Source organism: Sparus aurata, chromosome 7, assembly GCF_900880675.1.
Source record: "Sparus aurata chromosome 7, fSpaAur1.1, whole genome shotgun sequence".
Classification (NCBI taxonomy): Eukaryota; Metazoa; Chordata; class Actinopteri; order Spariformes; family Sparidae; genus Sparus; species Sparus aurata.
The window spans coordinates 31,952,638-31,974,425 of NC_044193.1; the positions used below are offsets into that span (position 1 = coordinate 31,952,638).

The 21,788-nt window shown below is 44.7% G+C and overlaps 1 protein-coding gene across 6 annotated transcripts in view; it reads left to right on the top strand.

Moving 5' to 3' along the window:
- Positions 1–21,788, top strand: part of prkcz (protein kinase C, zeta) — a 197,049-nt gene that overhangs the window by 156,054 nt on the left and 19,207 nt on the right. For all 6 annotated transcript variants that reach the window (XM_030422231.1, XM_030422233.1, XM_030422237.1 and 3 more), the window contains one exon: positions 183–272. In XM_030422231.1, the coding sequence (XP_030278091.1) occupies positions 183–272 (90 nt within the window). The remainder of the gene's footprint in view (positions 1–182; positions 273–21,788) is intronic.

Sequence of the window (21,788 nt, forward strand, 5' to 3'; positions counted from 1 at the left end):
CACAGCAGTGTAACATGTGAAATTTAATAAGAGAAAGTCTCTTTTTGACCCATCTGGACTTCATTACTCTCCACATAAAGTAGAATCAACCCGACAGCAAGCCTGCTTTTTCTACCAGAGAGAATAATCTCACATTGCTGTAAAATACCATTTTTCCTGACCACCTGTCTTGGTCTCAACAGGATCCTAAGGAGCGGCTGGGTTGCCAGGTCCAGACAGGCTTCACAGATATCAAGTCACACACATTTTTCCGCAGTATAGACTGGGATCAGGTAAGGACTGACTGAGTGAGGACAAGGAAACATGGTACCTAATTGTTGTTTATTACATTTGATTCGGCTTACTGAACATTTTAAACAAAATACGCTGTCATCTTTCAAAATATACACATTTTTTGCCTGAAAAGGAGATGGAATGAACAACGAGTCTGCTACAAAATATGAACCTACAACAAGAATACATTCAAAACACTATCACAACCAATAACATGCTACCAGTGTTGCCGACTTCTCTTTGATGAAAAAAACCCAAGATAACACCACATTTAATTATTCACATTTAACCCTAACCCTCGAAAAACAAAAACTGAGACAGAATTTATTTATTTTAGGAAGTGAGAAAAAATTCCTGGATCTGTCTCTTTACTGCACCAAAAGTTAATGGTGTCCAAGTTTCTGTGGTTTTTGTGTAATCCTGCTGACAAACCAACAAACTGACACTGATGAAATCATAACCTCCTTGCCGAATGTAATGACCTACACGTGCCTGTGAAATTATGCTTTGGATGCTTCTGAATATTAAAACAGTATCCCCTGCTACACAAAGATACTGCTCCTACAGACACTGATTTGCTGCTTGACCTATTGCCCTTAAGAGCAGGATTCTTAAAATTAGACAAGAATCAGCAATAAAACAGCTGGCACATGATGAAAACAGGCAGAGCAGAGAGCGCACATTTATTGTGAAAATGTAAATTTGCATCTACCTACAAACATCATGTCAATATCACCTTCAATTAAAGGTCTACTACATTCATATAAAATAATCTGTTTTGATCAATGTTTGTGTTTGTATCTGCAGTGGCCGTGCCTTGTGCCAGTTTCTTATTTTCATATTATTTTGTGATGTTTCTGGGTGTCAGTCGCCCTTTTCACACATAGTCGCTGGAATTTGCCACAGCAGCGCTTCACCAATTCTCCACTGCGGCTGTTCACACAGAGCAAAGTAACTCCGACATATAGACGGACCGGTTTATAATTCACACAGAAAGCTGCGCTGTAGCTCCAAAAGAGCCGTGACAGTCCATGTCATGATGATGATGTCTGTGTGTTTTTTCACCATGTTTCCCAGGTGTCCTCCTGTTAATCTAAACATGTACCTGCTGACTGTTCTTAATAATATAAATGCTGTCATAATGTGTTGTTGTTGAGATCCTGACCCACCAAACATCCTGGAAAGTGACAAAGTTACGTTTTTCGCTCTAAATTACATAATTACATAATCGCCATCATTAAAGAGCTGTCTGACTCTCTCACTTGTAGGGAGGGAGTCTGTTTCCTGGGGAAAAGTTCACTGAGTACTTGGTTGGGGTGGCTGACAGTCACAGTGATTTTTTTTCAACACAAACAGTTGATGAGTTTTTTGCCGGTGACAGACGCTGCTTTTCAGGCAGAAATATGATGATCAGTCAGTAGAAAAGGTGGGAGGACAGACAAGAGGACAGGCAAGAGGACAGACAGTAGGACATGCACTTATATAAGTGTATAACTGCGGTATTTTTTCCTCATATAAGTTGCCAAAGACAGTTACAGTTACTACAGTACTGTTGTTTGGTCCTGTTTCTTTGTGGGACATTTCTCTTTATTTAGTTGAGTGAATTATCTGTCTATTCACTCCACGTCGCTGGCTTATACATTTACACCGTTTCGGTTCACCAATGCTGCGCCTCTGATACTACCTCCAGAGGTGTATCAGCGCCGGAGCTAAATTTCACCCCTCGCTGCCTCTGAGACTTTCACACAGACGAGGAGGCAGAGAATTGGCGCAGGATCTCCGCACTGAAACGGCAGTGTGAATGGGGCTAGTGATTCTGGAGAAAGACACCTGATTGTTGAGTCTAATTCCCACATTGTTAAATACCAATGCTTAGGGTTGATGGCTCGCTAATTACAGCGTAAGTATTTGATGACCTGGAAATGAGACTCGATAATCAGGTGTCTTTCTCCCGTGTCCCTCACTGCAACTTTGAGTGGTGTGTTGCAAACAGAAATCGACAAATCCTCCATAGTATGCCTTTAATGTGAGCTTTACTTTCATATGGCTGACTGTATGCATGACTGAATGATGCTAGAATATTATAAGACTAAAATTACAGAGGTATTTGTTCTTGACAAATTGAACATGGGTCACAAAGGAATTCTGAATCGATTACATTTAACTTCCAGAAAATAATCAAAGACTCCAACATCTGAACTATATTCAAAGGTGATTCCACATCTTCTACTTAGGAGAAAATACATTGTTGGGGGGATCAGGGTGTGTGTTGCTGGCTGACAGACAGCTGCTGACAGCTGATCCAGGGTTTGACTCTACAACCTGTCAGTTCACTGCGAACTATGTAACAACAAGAAAGACAGAATAAACACTGAACGCCCACATTTAATGCCAGCATTGAGAACATTGCATAGCTGTCACTGTGCATTCTGATGCGCTTTTGTCAAACTTGATAGTATGTGTCGTCTGTTTATACCAAGAGCTTAAACACAGAGCCTCCTATTTATGACCTGAACATGTGTGAGGTGGAGCCCTGAGTGCTTGTATGTATGTGTGTGTGTGTGTGTGTGTGTGTGTGTGTGTGTGTGTGTGTGTGTGTGTGTGTGTGTGTGGTGTGTGTGTGTGTGCGTGTGTGTGTGTGTGTGTGTGTGTGTGTGTGTTAAAAAATGGATGATGTTGGCAAAAAAATACAATTCAGTTCAACTGTGATGCATCAGTGAGGTTCTCCAAAGGCATCAGAAGAGCTTACACACTTCCGTTGTGATAATGCAAAGAATATTGCCTATAATAGTAATTCATCACATTACCTCTAAACCATCGTCACTGTAATAGTCAAGTCAAATGTATATCTTTAGAAACATAACATGAAACAATTAGGTCAGCAGAACAGTGAGTAACAGACCATGCTGCCCAGAGTTCAAGATATCATCCTAGAGCAATGTAAAGTCTAGTAAAACAACCGGTATGAGCCCATTTATTAGTATCAATTTAAAGGTGGAATATGGAATATGAGCTGAATGCCGCCATCTAGTGTCTCAAGATTGTAGTCGCGACAACAAAAAGGTAATTCCAGCGGTCGGGTTGCCAGGTTTGGACAGGGCAGGAGGATTGAGCCGCCTCCGTTTCCTGCGTTTACTGGGTGTGGAGGTCGATGGGTCACGATCAGTATTCTCATATCTAGGATCAACGTGATATAATGAAAATAAGTATAGCAGAGGAGTTTGACCGACAGGTAACGTTAGCTAAGTTAGCAAGCGAGTTAGCTTACCGATCCAGGAGAAAGTTCGCCATTTCCGCGTGTTTTGATGCGTGGAAATCCTTTACCTGAGTCCATCGAGCGTATGCTTCACCGATATTTACTCTGGTTTTTGCTCTTCTCCGGTCACTCAGCTGCTGGGACAGATAACACACCGTTCGCTGGGGCTCTGAAGAGCTTGCAGATTCCGCCATTTTACCCAGTGTCAGCCTAGCTGTGCCGAGCTTTGCTGAGCATTGCCGAGGTTGCAAAATTGGCAACCCGCAATGCCGGCCGCTATTTGGCTGGTACGATGTAAACAGGAAGTCATTGTCGAACCCGTCAAAATTTCTTAAATTATTTATTTCAGACTAAATATAATTTTTCAAGGAAACGCATTACTTTTAATCTGCGCCCCTCTAAACGCCTCGTGGATGTATTATTTTTGAAAAACTATAGCTTTTAATAAGCATATTACATATTCAACCTTTAAGTTTAATCAAAAGCCAAAGACAAGAGGGAGGCATTGAGCTGTGCTTTGAATGTGTTACGGTTGGTGGAAGAGTTAGGAACCAAATGCGGACACTGACGCTGGAAATATTTTTCGGAAGTGATTTATTGGTTTCACAAGGAGTTGGATGGTGAGGGAGTTGAGCGCCCCAGGCGGAGTCCCTGTCTGGTAGCTCGGAGGCGGAGGTGCAGGAGCTGTAGCGCCGATACACCGGAGAGCACGGAGAGTCAGCTGGTTGTAGAGGTGCACAGGGCTGGAAGGCTGGAGCAGGGAGCACAGGAAACCGGCAAGTAGGTGATCACTAGGAAGAACATGAGAGTAGTTAGTCTTTTCAAGCAACTGATTGAGAGAAACACACTAACAGTGACAGAAAAAGAACCACCAGTGTATCTGATAGTCTTGGGTTCACTTAACTGGTTTGATGAGAAAAAAAAATAAAACTTACAGAAAACTGCACACAAGCTTCTTTTTATATTTTCTCCCACATTTCACAACTGCAACCTTATAGCAATTTTACCTCATGTTATGATGGTAGAGGACTTATTTGTCGATGATTATCAGCTCAGCAATGGCTTTCTCACCACACATTCTCCATGTACCTTAATTCACAGCAAAATGATCCTTTTTGGTGAGATTAGAGTTTCCTCAAATGATGATTTTACACCAATGCAACTGCACTTTTGAAGCCCCATTAGTATGCTACTTTATCAGACATTACAAATTACCTAATGCTAATTTAAGATGAATTAAGGCCATTTCTCTACCTTCATTGTTGTCTTGTCCCTCATGGGACAATTAGGCGGGTGGCAGGTAGTCTACTGTTCTAAAAGAGCTGGCAAACAATTGTCAGATTGTGTTAATGAAGGTTGCCACAGTGCCTGTGAAGTACACACCAAAGGCAAACTGGGGAAAGATATCAAAGCAGAGAAATCCTGAGCCCAACGACAAAGCTCCCATGTAGCGCAGAGGGAAAACAAGTTGACAAAGCTGTGAGAGGTGGAGAAGCAACGCTCTCTGCCCTCAAACTAGAAACCTGTCTCCAGACCTGACAGGCCTGTTGTTACCATGTATTAATATTCATCAGACAGTTCCTGAGGGAGCTCTGAGTTTTCTCTCTGAAGAGATGACACATTTGAATACCATTTACCTGCCGTCCTCTTTTATGCCCTCTTCAAATCCACAGTTCTTTACTGCCAGAGAACTGTCAGGTTGATAAACACTGAGAAGAAATGATTTATTTGGAAGCGGGTAGACCTGGATTTCACTGTTGTGAGTTTTCTTCCATTGACATACAGATCGTTTTTAGGCATGCACCAGATATCCATCTCCCTTACTTCCCTACTACTACCCTTTTAACCTGCTTTTTGGATTGATATTGACACCAGCATGCTTCCAAAAATAATTCAAATTGGCATTAGGGTATGGACAAGAGTGTGAGTTTTGGTTAGAAAATTGTATCATTTGGCCATTCCAGTCATAGTGTTTTCTTACTGGTTTGTAGATATATAAATATTTCTCACAGCCTGGTTTACCCAACACAGATGACTATTATTGTCAACTGTGTCATGTGTCTACTTACAGTAGTGCAGTAGTACAGTAGTACACCATGATGTTTACTGGATTTGGCTGCCTCAAGTTAATTTCTTGCTGTCAGTGACCAGATCCACTTCCATTCCAGCCCAGTTGCTAGGATATAATGTTAGCAGTTAACATTTATGTAAACCACAGATACATCCATGACAGACAATGGCATATCACATTCACATTATATGCTTATCAGGCACCTCCCTCACCAGGAGGCTGAGGGGGTGGTAGTGGCGTTATTCCAAGCCAACCATGCTGCCAAACAGCCAACTGCAGTTTAAGTCACACCACTGGGTACATTAGCCAGTTTTCATGGGGGATCAAAACTAGCTATTGTTGTCAAGAAATTGGAACATCTCCATCTGCGATCGTGGCAACCAAAACAGGTATTTTACATCAAACCATGATCTTTTTAACCCTAACCAAATGGTTTTTGTGCAGAAACCTATACGAGGCATTGTTACAAAAGAAAAGAAGAAAATTCCACCTAAACAAACGTAACGTTGAGCTGCAAAGATGTTTTCAATATGCCATGCATGTCTGCTAAATGCTTTCAGTGGTCGTTTGATGCAGCACTGTGACATTTGATAATTACAAAACAGTTATGTACATTAGTTTATGATTTATTGTTTAAATAAATCATCAAATCACCTGACAATGATCAACAAACTGGTCTAACTACAGGTCACCCACAGGGTCTGAATTACTTTAATAATGATATTATTAGTTTCAGTAATAATTCATTAAGTAAAGACTTAAAGCAACTGAGAACTGCCCAGGACTCTACTTAAAGACATAATTGTCCAAAGTAACGATACATAGAAAGTGAGAGCAAAAAAGGTTTGATTTCTAGGTCAGCTTGCATCCAAACATGATGATATTGTAGGGAGACGCCACCACAGTAACAGTGACTGGGAGTAGTGTATTACTGAGAGCTTTTTCAGACCTGTATTGCTGTTTGCTCACTTTGTCTGATTCAGAAACTTATTTAATACAGTTGTTGAATTTCCCTCCTGGTTCATTTGTGTTCACATGGCAACAGTTAAGAACAGCTAAAAGCATGTAAACAAATGCCATAGCCAAGCTAGCTGTTCTTTCATTGGAAAGAAATATTACAGGAATGATTTTACCTTCGGAGCAGCAGCATGTTTTTAATTAATGTGGTAAAGTACCAGTGTTCATTAAATGGACAAAATGTGCATTTCCAGTGAGTACCTGTCTTAGCAGGTTTTATTGTGGGATGTTCACTGCCTGACAGCATACCTGTACCAGAAGCAGATGCAGTATAGTGAACGATATTTCATTTCAGGTGCTTCACCTCTTTGAGGGAGGAAAAGGAAGAGAGCTAAAACTCCACTCAGAGTGTACAATCAAGTGATGTAATGTCCATGTGTCTGTGCGTGCGTGTGTGTGAGAATAATGGCTTCACATCTGTTGACTGTAGACTCCAGTCACATTACCGACTGCCTCAGATCAGGCTGATTGTCACATCGTCCGATCCTGCCCTGAAAACGTTGATGCCATGGAAATGGACACATTCACGCACACGTGCGCACACACACACACATTCTGACAGCTGCTGTGATCTGAGAACCCGTGGATCGTTTGTATAGCCCTGGCGCTCAGTTCCCTCTTTCATGTGCCCCTCTGCCCTCAGGGGCACTTCTCGTGTGTGTCTGTGAAAAGGTACTGGGCTCATTCCTGGCCTTCAGTGGGCTTCATTACCACCACACAGAGCTTCAGCCTGCACCAACAACACATCAGAGAGACTGGGGAAAGTGGGAGGAGAGTGGAGAGGGATGTGAAAAGATGAAAGAATTGACAATGAGTAAGACAGAGACAAACAAAGAGGAGAAAGATGGAGACAGGATGTGAGGGGGTGAAACTGACAGAGGAGTGTAGGTAGGCGCTGAAAAAGCTGAAAAAGAAATTAGCAGAAAGAGAGACAGAGATTGGGGGAAGGTAGGCCAATGTGATGGAGAGAAAGTGAGTTGTTTTTTGTTGTTTGTTCTCACAAGTGCTTTGAACCAATAACACTAATGAAGCTCAGAAACTGATGCAGGAACAGTAGAACTGGGACCTTTCCAGAGACTAAATCCAACCACATTCTCAGGAAAAAACGAATGAACAAGAAGTGGTACTGGAAAGCAAAATAGATCAACAATATTTTTACTAAAACATCAAAAAAGGTATATCACACTTCACAAAATAAGATTATTACAACTGTCACCACTCTAGCTAAGGTTTGGACAACTGAAACTACTTGGTTAAACAATAAGTTTTTCAGTCCATCAATTCTACTCATCAAAGTTGATGTGGGGATGTGGATGTGGAACTATTGAGGTGCAAAAAGTAGTATGAGGCCTTCAGAGCCGGCCCTGGGCATAGGCAGTGTAGGCAAATGCTAGGGGCGCCGTCATCCGCGGGGGGGGAGAAAAAAAATAATAATAATGAAAATTTAAAAAATATATATTTTTTACCAGTGTCATTACTACTATTATTTCGAAATATTATATAAGCCCACAGTAATATAACGTCATAGCCAAGACTATTAAATAACAGAGAGGCCTTTTTTCTGGGTTCTTGCTTTATTGCACTCTACCTGTCCTCTGTGAGGGGGGCGGGTCGAGAGGTGGGCTGCCTGAATCTGACCGGACCGAGACCCCAAGACCCAGAGAGAGATTTACTGATACTGTTACGGAATTACAAGGTCCAAAAGACTGAAACCATCCGGCGCCCAGTGAAGGAATAGAAGGAAAGAAGAGGAAGAAAAATGTGAAGAAGATACAGGTACAGTAACGTCAATGTGATGAAGTGCATGAAATGAATAGTTTAATGATCGTTACCGTTGTTGGAGCAGAGTGTTAGCTTGCTAGCTTACTTCAGACGATAGCAGCATTGTTTAATAATCAGTAAATATCTGAGTCGACGTGTGTTCATTTTACTCCATCTTAAATTCCTCAGGGACATTTGAAAAGTTAATGTTAGGCCTGTTCAGGTGTTATTTTACAGGTGTCTTTCCTGCTTGTATGTTTGTTAAAATGCTATTAGTTTTCCATCCCCTTTGCCATAGGGTCGTTGTAAGCCTTTGGTTTATTGTGTCACAGTTTATGTTTGTTAAAGTTTACATCAGTGTAAAAGTGTATTACTGTTAATACTCCACACCTTAGCTTTCCCGTATCATTAGCCGTTTTTAGACAGGGCACCAAGCCACCAGTTTGCCCATCCTTTTGATGGCTCGGTCCGCGGTTTTAGACAGAGGCCAGCAAATTGGGGGTCTGTTTTGGTCCGCCGATTTTCCGCCTCGGAGGGTACACTTATTTCCGCCTCGCCTGCTATCTAAAAACGAGGAGGCAATGTGCCGGCCTCTGCTTGAGGTGGGCGGAGGTGTGGATGACCTGCACTGTTGTGCGACCCACAGCCGGGGAGTTTTAAAACCAGGAAACAGCTGATCACAGCAGTTAGTCCATCATTTCATCCGCGGACATTAAGATGAGCGACTGGACAGCCGCTGAGATCCAGGAGATGCTAGCGTCTCCTCGGTCTCTATAGCTGTTTGGTTGTGTTAGCTTGTTGTTGTGTCGGCAAGCTAAGAACGGTCGCTACTTTCAAATTAAAAGCCCCCCGCTAAGAACCCAGTTCTAAACTCCAATGGGGTGCAATGTAAAGCTCTTATTTTGAAGACAAATTCTATGTCACTGTTCACAGCCCAACTTGGAGTTTCACGTCACGTCACATGTTTACGCCTACCTCAGAGGTGGCTTTTGGAAAAGAAGGAATATTACGCCTCCGTTTTAGAAAGACAGGCCGGCACATTGCCGTCCTTACCTTGGAGCAAATGTGCTGCCTTTTCTATCTAAAAAGGGCTATTCATAGGCGAAATATATTCACTGCACTTGTACTCTCGATAGGCTGAATTGCTTTTCAATGACAATAAAGTTGAATGAATCTCATCACATTTTCATTATTAGTCTATATTTGTCTTATTTATACCATGGTCTGGGGGAATACTCAATTCTGATTGGCTGCAGGGTGTCCATTAATCCCTGATATATGGACACCTACTAAGTAGTTCCAGTCAAATTGTTCCAACACTAAGTGCAGTCTGTCAGTCCTTCAGTGTCTTATCCTCTGAAAACCACAGGATGTTAACTATAACACACATGCTGCAGAAAGTACACTTTCCCTCTAAATTTACTGATACGTGAATAATCCCACATCCCGTTCGCTGTTCAACTCTCTACTTCAGGCTGTGGCCACAGTAACGTTACACACGGCCGATCATTTGTTCGTGAAAATCTTGATATTGATTTGACATGACTGGTTGGCTAGCTAGTCTTGTTGTTAAACCAGTGGTTCTCAATTATTTTTTGTCATGCCCCCCCTAGAGGACAGAAATGTTTTCACGCCCCCCCGAATTGAAATACTATTGAGAACCTGATAATATTTATTTATTTATCTATATAAATCTGTATGAGTTGCAGCATTTTGGACACAATCACCTGATTATCAAAATGGTTTCATGCTGTCCTGCTAGAGTTTTTAGGCATAAAACACAAACAGGTCTTTCCTCATTTCCAACCATGTTCACGGTAAACCCAAGGTCTATGTAGGCATCGTCATCTTTCCTGCTCCAGAGTTCCCGACCGAGGGATTAGCAGAAGAGCTTGTGTTTGTCTCTTTTTGGAGATTTGTGTACTGGTGTCAACACGGAGTGTTTTATTTTGAAAAGTAACTGGATATTATATTGTTATTTTGGCACTTGACTTCCTGTCTGCTCAGTGCAAGATTCAGCTGAATTGCTGCGTCGTGCTCCGGCATCCGCCACATATATAGAATCCTGCGTATCTGTTCCGGAGGACTCCAGACTACCAGAGCTGGACGGAGCAGACACGCAGCGCAGTGGACCTGGTGGTAGTTAACACATAGACTAAAGTGAAAATTAAACCTATCAGCTCCGCTAGCATGACGGAGACGTGATGCAGCGGACACAAATCCAGTGGAAATAGACCTTGGCGCCCTGCCCTGCCTCTCACGCCCCCCCACTTTGCTAAACATACTGTCAAATTATATTTACTGTTTGTCAACTGTACGCAATGTTTTTGACTTGCTAGCATAGCGTTAGCTGGCTCATCGCTGAGCAGACTAGAATATCTCCCACTGCCAAGTCATATCTATGGTCCGTCCTATTTACTGGAGTGAACAACGTTTCCATTGGATAAGAACCTTACGGGAGGGTAATAATTGTTCCAGGTATTAGTCAAATCCTCAGGCGTTACCAGTGAAACTTAGTAATGGCTCATGAAAAACTTTATATTTTGATTGTAAAAAGCATGAAAATATAAATTAATGGTCTTAATTACATTTCTATACCAAGTGACCATGGTATAAGCGGGATAATGCCCTTCGAGGTGTCCATAATCAGGAATTAATGGACTTGGCGGAGGCCTTAGAACCTCCGCCAAGTCCATTAATTCCTGATTATGGACACTTCGTCGGGCATTACCCCTTACGTATGGCACACACCAATCTGGTTTTTTTTTTTTTTTTTATTAAAATGTAACATGCAGTGGTCACATATACTTCTCTTCTCTCTTCAGATGCACTTTTAACGTATTTCACCACCAGCCCAGTGACACAGCATCATGTGCTCGTGTCCCTCTACCTCAGCACAGCCCAGTGACACAGCATCAGGACCAAAGGCTGACTGGCCATCTCTTCTAACTGACAAAGTGAGAAGAGAGTTAATTCACAGCGGACCAGTTCAAATAAGAACGCAGTTACACATTTCCCAGAAACAAAGATGGGAGAGTGTCAACATGACTTTTGTAACAGAGTCTTAGTCAGGGCGGAAAAAATCTAAAGAAGCTGGCTGATGTACTCAAACAGAAATGATAGCTTGCGCTGCTTCTGCTGCTAAATGTTTTCTCCAAAAGAATACAGACTTAATAAGGAAGGACTAAAGGACTGGAAAAATGCAAGCCACTTGCTGAAGGTTCATGAGGATAGCCAGGAGCACAATACCCACATGGAAACATGGAAGAAGTTGGAGGTCGTTTTGCAAAGAGGCTGACAATAGATAAGCAAGAGATGGCACTCTGAGGCTGAGAGATAATATGTTTGCAGAATGCCTTATTTATATTGTATTTTTTATTACTTGTTTCTTTCTTCTTTATTTGGTGTGATATTTTTGACTTAAAAGAAATAAAATCTTGAATATATACATGCAGTTTCTGTGTGAGTGTATGAAAATTGATTGTGAAATTGATGGCGATGCAAGGGGGCGCCGCCTAAGATTTTGCCTAGGGCACCAAATTACTCAGAGCCGGCACTGGAGGCCTTTATTGTGTCCAGAGGGAGCTGTGCGAAGTCTGATAAGTGTCCTAAACTGTCTCTCTTGAGTCAGTTTCTTTTGGGTCTGAACACTACAGTTTGGACAAGAAAAATATGGAGGAATGTAGCTCACCAGACCTCTGTAGTTGCTCAGAGCTCATATCAACCAGGCCAGAGGCTTGGATTGCAAATCATGGTTTCTGATATTAGAGTCAGACTATTTGTACAATGTCACACTACTTCTGCTCTTACCCCCAGGTCCACCAGGCCCATCAGCATAGTTTAGAAGTGCCGCAGTGGATGTATCGCGGTGGTTCTTAACAGTGCTCCTGTTTCCACTGACTGCACCAAGCATGTTTCTGCACAGTCTCAGAAGCGGCACTCCGCTCTGCTCCACAGAGAATAAGCACCAGGTCTATTTTTGATGTAAGCGAAATGCAGCCACTTCATCTCAGTAGAGCAGATGAAGCCGGACAGTCAGACAGTGGAACAGCATAGACTGGGGCTGTACAGCACAATACAAAAGACTGAAATATTAACAACAAACACAATTAAAACAGTCAAATAATGATAGATTTTAAAGTATGTAGCCTACTCAGCTACAGTAAAGGCACAAAAGTCAAAGAAGAATTATGAAATAAACACAGTCTGAGCAAGTAAACAGCACCAGGCGGATAAGAGTTTACATGGAGGACGGAACAAAACAGAGACACACTAGGTAACAGAGATGTGGCCAGTGGAATCATCACAGTTTTTTAAGCATAGTACAGAGCCTCTGTTTATTACCAGCTGGGACAGCGTTGGCTCAATTATTACACCCTTTAAGTCTGTGAGTGTTTGTCATCATGGCAAAATGTGGTCGTGGCGACACCTTTTGTAGCAGGTTCTTCCACAGAAGCCATTTTTAGTACATAGCTACTAATGTGAGTTAGTTTTAGTAAACTCCGTGTACGCAAAAAATGTTCTCACTGCTCGTGTTCATGTGTAGAGACCCTGGTGATACTACGAGCAAAGTTTCATGTTGTGTGGAGCCTTCATAGTGTTTTAAAAATAGTGATTTTGATGCTAGCGTATGAGTGCACCTGCACTCCATTGAAAATTAGCTTGCCCGAAGACGAAACTACGGTAAATCTTAAAAGTGCCTCTTTCATCATAAATATGCTTTTACACGAAGGTTTGACTCATATTAAATCACAAATAAAGCCTTGGTTGCTTTTTGGCGAGAGTTTCACTTTACCGGGTGGACAGGTTCAAAGTTCCAGCTTTAATAACTAGAGTAGAACCATAAAGAAAAAGTCTTTGTTGTTTAGTCCATTTAGCTTTTAAGCTGCCATACACCTTCACTGAGAGCCCTCAGCAAAACGAGTGCAGACGTCCCCTTCTTGGTCAAACAGTCCTTAGTTGCTTACCACATGATCTGCTGAATAGTCCCAGAGTGGATGAGTTCCTTGATACTGCTGATCTCAAGTCGGAGTCTTTTCTCTGTGACTGATTTGGTGGATTTGACAGCATCCAAAAGAGATTAGTTGTCAGTTACACACACTATAGGCAAATTGTTGCTTATACAGTCACCTGTGGTGAGTACAGTGTAGCTAAGAAGACTGCACTGTTGATGCCATTTTCCCAAGTACCAAAACCTTAACGTCACCTCCTCCTCCTCAGTTTTCTGATCAGTTTATTTGCACAGTGCAGAGTCTGAACCGTGGCATGCTTTGTACTGGACGCCAGGATATGTCACACATTATGTCGGGTCCACTCTGCCTCGCCACCCATAATATTTGGCCAATCTTTGACTTAAGCATATCATATTCAGTGTGTTAGGGGGGCCTCTCACTCAGTGCGTTTACATGACACTCAAGAAAACCGAATTACTGTGTTAGTCCGACTATGATCGGATCTTTAAGATGCATGTATACACCTTAGTCTGACTAAAATCGGACCGGATCGGATTTCTCATAGTCGAATTAAAGCACCCAGATTATTCGATTGATAGTCGCATTACTCCTGCAGGTATACGTTCCAGCGGATCGGATCGGATTTTGCGTTCTGTGCAGGCACAAGATTTTCCCCCCGGGGCCGTGAGCCGGAAGTAGACGGACGGCGGCGGCGGCATCTTTCCTCCGAAATCACTGCAAGAAAGAGCGCCATTGTGCATCTAGTTTGTGTAATTATCATGTACACCATATACGTAATGTACACAGACGTAGCTTCGTCTCACTCTTCATACGCCATCTTTCTTGAATGCCGAGACAGCTGGTGACGTAAAGAGGTCAGCCGGAGGTGGCTCTGTTACCACTAGTTGAAATGGGTACAGAGCCAACTAGTGTACCGGGGTACGGCATGTATACTCGGATAATTGCAGTTGTTTGATTGAGTAGTAGTCAATTGACAGCTCAGCCCCTCTCTTCACCCGAGTGTCCAAGACATACGGCCGGAGGTCAGATGATACGACCACAAAGTCGATCATTGATCTCCGGCCTAGGGTGTCCTGGTGTCACGTGCACATATGGACACCCTTATGCTTGAACATGGTGTTCGTTATGGACAAACTGTGACTAGCACAGAAGTCCAGTAACAAAACATCACTCGGGTTCAGATCGGGGAGGCCGTTCCTCCCAATCACACCCCTCCAGGTAACACTGTTGTCGCCCACGTGGGCGTTGATGTCCCCCAGGAGAACGACGGAGTCCCCGGTTGGAGCACTCTCCAGTACCCCTCCCAGGGACTCCAAGAAGGCCGGGTACTCTGCACCGCTGTTCGGCCCATAAGCCGAGACAACGGTGAGAGTCCTATCCCTGACCCGAAGGCGCAGGGAAACGACCCTCTCGTTCACCGGGGAGAACTCCAACACATGGCGGCTGAGCTGGGGGGCTATAAGCAAGCCCACACCAGCTCGCCGCCTCTCACCGTGGGCAACTCCAGAGTAGAAGAGAGTCCAGCCTCTCTCAAGGAGTTGGGTTCCAGAGCCCAGACTGTGCGTGGAGGTGAGCCCGACTATTTCTAGCCGGTACCGCTCAACCTCCCGCACCAGCTCAGGCTCTTTCCCCGCCAGCGAGGTGACATTCCATGTCCCCATGGCTAGAGTCACCATCCGGGGATCGGGCCGCCGGGGCCCCCGCCCACGACTGCCACCCATATCCCACTGCACCGGCCCCTTCTGAACCCTCCTGCGAGTGGTGAGCCCACGGGAGGGCGGGCCCACGTTGCTCGTTCGGGCTGTCAACTGATCACCACCTGGTGGTGAGTTGGATCCGCTGGCGGGGGAGGAAGCCGGACAGACCTGGCAGACCCAAACGTATCGTGAGGGTCTGCTGGGAACGTCTGGCAGAACCCTCTGCCAGGGAGATCTTTAACTCCCACCTCCGGGAGAGCTTTGACCAGATCCCGAGGGAGGCTGGGGACATTGAGTCCGAATGGACCATGTTCTCCACTTCCATTGTTGACGCGGCTGTCCGGAGCTGTGGCCGTAAGGTCTCCGGTGCCTGTCGCGGCGGCAATCCCCGAACCCGGTGGTGGACCCCAGAAGTAAGGGTTGCTGTCAGGCTGAAGAAGGAGTCCTACCGAGCCTGGCTGGCCCAAGGGACTCCTGAGGCAGCTGACGGGTACCGGCAGGCCAAGCGTGCAGCAGCACGGGCAGTCTCGGAAGCAAAAACTCGGGTCTGGGAAGAGTTCGGGGAGGCCATGGAGGAGGACTACCGGTCGGCCTCGAAGAAATTCTGGCAAACCATCCGGCGCCTCAGGAGGGGGAAGCAGTCCTCCACCAACACTGTTTACAGTGGAGGTGGGGAGCTGTTGACCTCGACTGGGGACATCGTCGGGCGGTGGAAGGAATACTTCGAGGATCTCCTCAATCCCACTGACACGCCTTCCATAGAGGAAGCAGAGGCTGGGGACTCAGAGGTTGACCCATCCATCACCCAAGCCGAAGTCACTGAGGTAGTCCGGAAGCTCCTCGGTGTCAAAGCACCGGGGGTGGATGAGATCTGCCCTGAGTACCTCAAGTCTCTGGATGTTGTGGGGCTGTCTTGGTTGACACGTCTCTGCAGCATCGCGTGGCAGTCGGGGACAGTGCCTCTGGACTGGCAGACCGGGGTGGTGGTCCCCCTATTTAAAAAGGGGGACCGGAGGGTGTTTTCCAACTATCGGGGGATCACACTCCTCAGCCTCCCTGGGAAAGTCTATTCCAGGGTACTGGAGAGGAGAATTCGGCCGATAGTCGAACCTCGGATTCAGGAGGAACAATGCGGTTTTCGTCCTGGCTGTCGAACACTGGACCAGCTTTATACCCTCCGCAGGGTGCTCGAGGGTTCATGGGAGTTTGCCCAACCAGTCCACATGTGTTTTGTGGACTTGGAGAAGGCATTTGACCGTGTCCCTTGTGGCATTCTGTGGGAGGTGCTCCGGGAGTACGGGGTCGGAGGCCCTCTGTTAAGGGCTGTACGGTCCCTGTACGACCGGAGCAGGAGCTTGGTTCGCATTGCCGGCAGTAAATCAGACCTGTTCCCAGTGCATGTTGGACTCCGGCAGGGCTGCCCTTTGTCACCGGTTCTGTTCATTATTTTTATGGACAGAATTTCTAGGTGCAGCCACGGGCCGGAGGGGATCTGGTTCGGGAGCCACTGGATCTCATCTCTGCTTTTCGCCGATGATGTGGTCTTGTTGGCTCCTTCGAGCCAGGACCTCCAGCATGTCCTGGGGCGGTTTTCAGCCGAGTGTGAAGCGGCTGGGATGAGAATCAGCACCTCCAAATCCGAGGCCATGGTTCTCGACCGGAAAAAGGTGGCTTGCTCCCTCCAGGTGGGAGGAGAGTTCCTGCCTCAAGTGGAGGAGTTTAAGTATCTTAGGGTCTTGTTCACGAGTGAGGGAGAATGGAGCGTGAGATTGACAGGCGGATCGGTGCAGCGGCCGCAGTAATGCAGTCGTTGTATCGGTCTGTCGTGGTAAAGAGAGAGCTGAGCCGAAAGGCGAAGCTCTCGATTTACCGGTCAATCTACGTTCCGACCCTCACCTATGGCCATGAACTTTGGGTCATGACCGAAAGAATAAGATCCCGGATACAAGCGGCCAAAATGAGTTTCCTCCGCAGGGTGGCAGGGCGCTCCCTTAGAGATAGGGTGAAGAGCTCTGTCACCCAGGAGGAGCTCGGAGTAGAGCCGCTGCCCCTCCACATCGAGAGGAGCCAGCTGAGGTGGCTCGGGCATCTGTTTCGGATGCCCCCAGGACGCCTCCCTCGGGAGGTGTTCCTGGCATGTCCCGCCAGGAGGAGACCCCGAGGAAGACCCAGGACACGCTGGTGTGACTATGTCACTCAGCTGGCCTGGAAACGCCTTGGGATCCTCCCGGAAGAGCTGGAGGCAGTGTCCGGGGAGAGGGAAGTCTGGGTGTCCCTGTTCAGGCAGCTGCCCTCGCGACCCGGCCCCGGATAAGCGGACGAAAATGGATGGATGGATGGATGATTGAGTAGCATAGTCGAACTATGGCTGTAATCAGACTAAGCTGTGCATGTAAACGCACTGAGTGTGTGGCTCTGGTAGGGTCCACATGAATAGGTTGGAGATTTTTTATGTACATCCATTGTTGCACCTGTATTTCATCCTCTGCATAGAGTACCTCCATTCCAATGTAGCTGAAGCTGTTGTGTTCTTCACGTCCAATTTGAAAAGCAGCTTTCAAGTGAGAGATGACTGTCATGGAGAACATTTCTGAACCTCCCCAGATAAAGTCATCCACATGACAAGCAAGGACTCCCATCACATGGCAGGAGTCATCCAACCAGAAAAACATTGCTGGGTCAACTTTTGATGCTGTACCTCCCGACTGCTGCATAATGTCCTTTACCCTGTTGTACCAGTACAGAGAAGCATCTGTCAGGCCATAAACACACTTCTTCAACTTCCACACAGTTCCTTTGCTCTGAGCTTCTCAGGGAGGCCGAATGTATACATTTCCGGTTAACTCTTTATCTTGCAAAAAGGCTGCTTTAATGTCCATGGAGTTCAGCTGCCATTTCTTTTGACATATAACTGCCATGATCATTTTAAGGGACTCTGAAGCACACGTAGGTGAATCTTTTGGTAGCTCCTCAGTGTTCATTTCCTCAAAGCCTCTTGCAACTAGTCTTGCTTTAGAGACAACACCATCTGGTGTCTCCTTGAGTGTACACACCCACCTTGTAGAGATGCATTTCTGACCTTCATCTTTCACTTCTTCAAACACATGATCTGTTTCCAGTTGCTGAGTTCAGCTTGTTTGGCAGGTATGAAGGCATCATCATTCACAATCAATATGTCCTCTTTATGGCAGTCTGCACATAACTCAGCATGTTCAGATGGACCCAGTTAAAGATTGTTTACTTGTCCTAAGTCCACTGATCCAGTTGTACCAGCAATTTCCTCAGGCTCTGTCTACTGTAAATTGTACCAGTGTTTGTACGTTCCAGTGGCCTTTCCTGCCCGGCTGAGCATTATTCCAGTGTGAACCTGGCCACTTCCACTGTCTGTATATGTAACTACTTGCCCAGTTTTCAGCTTAAGTCCTTGACAAGTAGTATTTGATTCTCTTGATGCATGAGGGGGCTCATTGTTATCCTCAGCATTTTCACCATTTGAGGGTGCCTCTTCCTCACTTTCAATTTCAGTGTTATTTTCATAGAGTCCACTGTTTGGTTATGTGGCATTTTCAGTTCCCATCAACTGATTATCTCTTTCTTTCAGCAGCCATCAATCTATCGAAGTCTGGATTGATGTACACGAACATAAGTGCCCCTGTGGCGAACAAATATCACCACATTTTGACATACAATGGACCTAAGATCACACAAAAAAAAATCAGAGTAGGAAAAAGTTAGATATTTTTTACTGTGAAAACCACAAATATGTCTTACAAAGCATTTTTATTAATTATAATGCAAATATAAATTGTTGTATGCTAAATTTGTGCATAAGTGTTTGAAATGTACAAAGTTATATGTAACTATTTACATTTAAATGCAGGCAATGCTTCAGGCTCAGGTCTCCCTCAGCTCCTTCGAGCTCAATGAAGAGCTGCACTGCCTGCTCCACATTCAGCCGTCTCCTCATTGTTTTAACTCATTAAACAAAAAAACGACTCCACTACACACTAAACACACTACACCAAACAGTACATAACACACTAACTATACACTCCAAACATGCTAAATGTCACAAATCAACTCTCAAAACTCGCAATCTCTGTCACCGTCACTGTCGCTGTCACTCTTTCGCTGCCGTCCCTCCCACAACTTCCCCCTGTTCCTCAGCAACCAAATCATGTGGTTTGCCATATCATTTTGTGATTGGTTAGTGTGGTGCCTTTTTCCGCCAATAGGAAAGGGAGTACCACAGATTTTTTTTCAGTGCAAACACTTCCTGCTTGCGTACACTTTCGTGAGAGAAGCCCGTTTTGACTGTTTCTTCCTGCACCAAACGCGCAGCAAACGTGACGGCAGTGTTTGCGAAAAAGCGTGGCGGACATTATTTACCATAAGTACGGTTTTACTTGGCCTATCAACACGATTTAAACACTGGTATATAGTTTGAAGGCCTCACCAACACACACTTTGGAATCGAGACTCAGAGGCTGCGTCTTGCAGCTACGTCATCTTAAATTGGTCTCTCGATTTGGACTAGGGTGGGCTCTGCAATGATTGGCTCTGGTGCGCACGTGGCTATGGTGGCTATCGTTGACAATAATAGCGGAATTCGTAAATCATTTATGAAATAATTTATCAACGGTATCTTTGTAGTCTAAACAAAGCTGACATTGCACACCCTTATACCACGCAGCAGCCATGTTGAAAATCTCAGGTCAGTCTGATCCTGATCTGCAGAGATATTTGAGGCACACACACACAGACAGACAGACAGACAGAGATTTCTTGCTTTTATAGAGAGATTCTCTCCTTGTAGCATGTAGTGCTGAGATGTGCTGGGCCATGCAAGTAGCCACACTAGTCCCTTCTAGAGCTGGCGGCTTGTCAGTGAGAACTGACGGCAGATTTGGGTTCTGCCTGAACACTAGCTGGTCGGGACTGTAGCCATGTACATTGTGCATAGAGTTTTTTGCCATCAGGGCCCAGTCTAGGGCTGTCTTCCAATCACATCCATTGTCTCCCTTTACTGTCAACGGGATTTTAGTGAGGGTTTAATTATGCCTTCCCAAGAGACCTTTACTCCATGGATTAAAAGTTGCAGTTGTTTTCACTTCAATGTTGAAGTTTTCAGCCATGTCCCTCATTTCCTCCTTGTTAGATTCACCCCCATTGTCAGTGAACAGTCTGCGTGGAAGACCATGAACACTTATCCAGCAGTGAATAAAGTGCTTCCTTATCTCTTTGGGTTTCTTGGTGGTAATAATGCTCCCTGCACTGAATCGTGTGAAGTAGTCAATGGCATGCCAGTGTTTCCCCTAGGATGGAGTTGTAGCAGTGGAGGTGAGTGTTCACCCGCATGCACAACATGCATTCACAACATGCACCCTGCCGGGAGGTTTCTATGTGTCTGCCGGCACCAGAGGGGCTCTTTAGGCTTGAGTACATAACAGTACATTTGTGCACAGTAATGAGCAGGGGAAATGTCTGTCTAGCTTAAGAGGTGTCTCAAGCTTTAGGAAAATACACTTTTATTGAACACAATAAAAGTATAATCTTTAAAACAATTATTGACATTAATTTCACAAAAAATATATTAACAAGCAACCATATACAGTAAACTCACATGATAACACAAATACTAGAACAATCCAAAATGTCTGTGCCTCTCTGAAAAAATCTGTCAGTAACTTGAGATTGACAGCTTTCGCGCGTCACAGTGGCCCTCGCGCATAGTAATGCTGAGTTCGAGACAGTAGGAATTTTCCGACCTACTAGAAAAAGTACACTGGAACGCCACTGAAAGTCAAAGTTCTTACTTGTGAACTTGGCACAAATCCATCTACCCCGAATGATAATCCTGAATCCGTGATCAGTGTTGCTTGCTTTATGGTTGACATTTACCCGATGCTTGTTAAAATCGTTGTGCTGACATTATCAAGTAAACTCAAAGTTTGTCGTTGCACCTTCTCCAAACCTGGCGCTAACGTTACCTCCATTGTGGTGTATGCTAAGAGACGGCGCAGCACAGCACGGCACGGCACGGAATAGCGGACTTCAGCACGGCACATCACCTGCATCAACCGGTAACAGTATAGAAACAATGACAATGATAATTGCCAAGCATAATATGACAATAGAACCATGGATACTGGCAGCCGAAATTGTTATATTAAAGTTCATTATTCTAACAGCTGTAAGAAATAGCGCAACAGGCTTCATAGTCTCTATAGGTGGCCCACTGTGGTTCATGATTTATTTTCATAAATCGTTTCAAACAGGTGTGTGATTGACCTTTATATGAAGCATCCATAGCGCAAGATAATATAACGTTAGTTTCTAATGAGACAAGACTGAGTCCACTCTCCACCTCTTCTCTCTTCTCGTTAAAAATTAGAATTAAAATTCAGCAGCGGCGGTCATATTTTAGCAGTGGTGATCCACCGCTGCTAGGTGCATATAGGGGAAACACTGCATGCAGATACCACACTCCTGGCTCTAGCTCACGTAAGTCCATAGCTACAGTTTCATTGTAGGTTGAGGCCATTGGCAAACCTACTGCTGGCTTTTGCTTTGGTTTACTGTATCTAAAGCATGTCTCACAGTTCTTTACAATATCCTTCAGGATTGTGGTGCACTCCTCATCAGTATTACCTGAGCAGGTCAGTAGTTTTTGTCTGTCAACTGAGGCATGTCCAAACTGATTGTGCAGTTTCAATAGAATTTTTTGTTTTTCCTGTTTC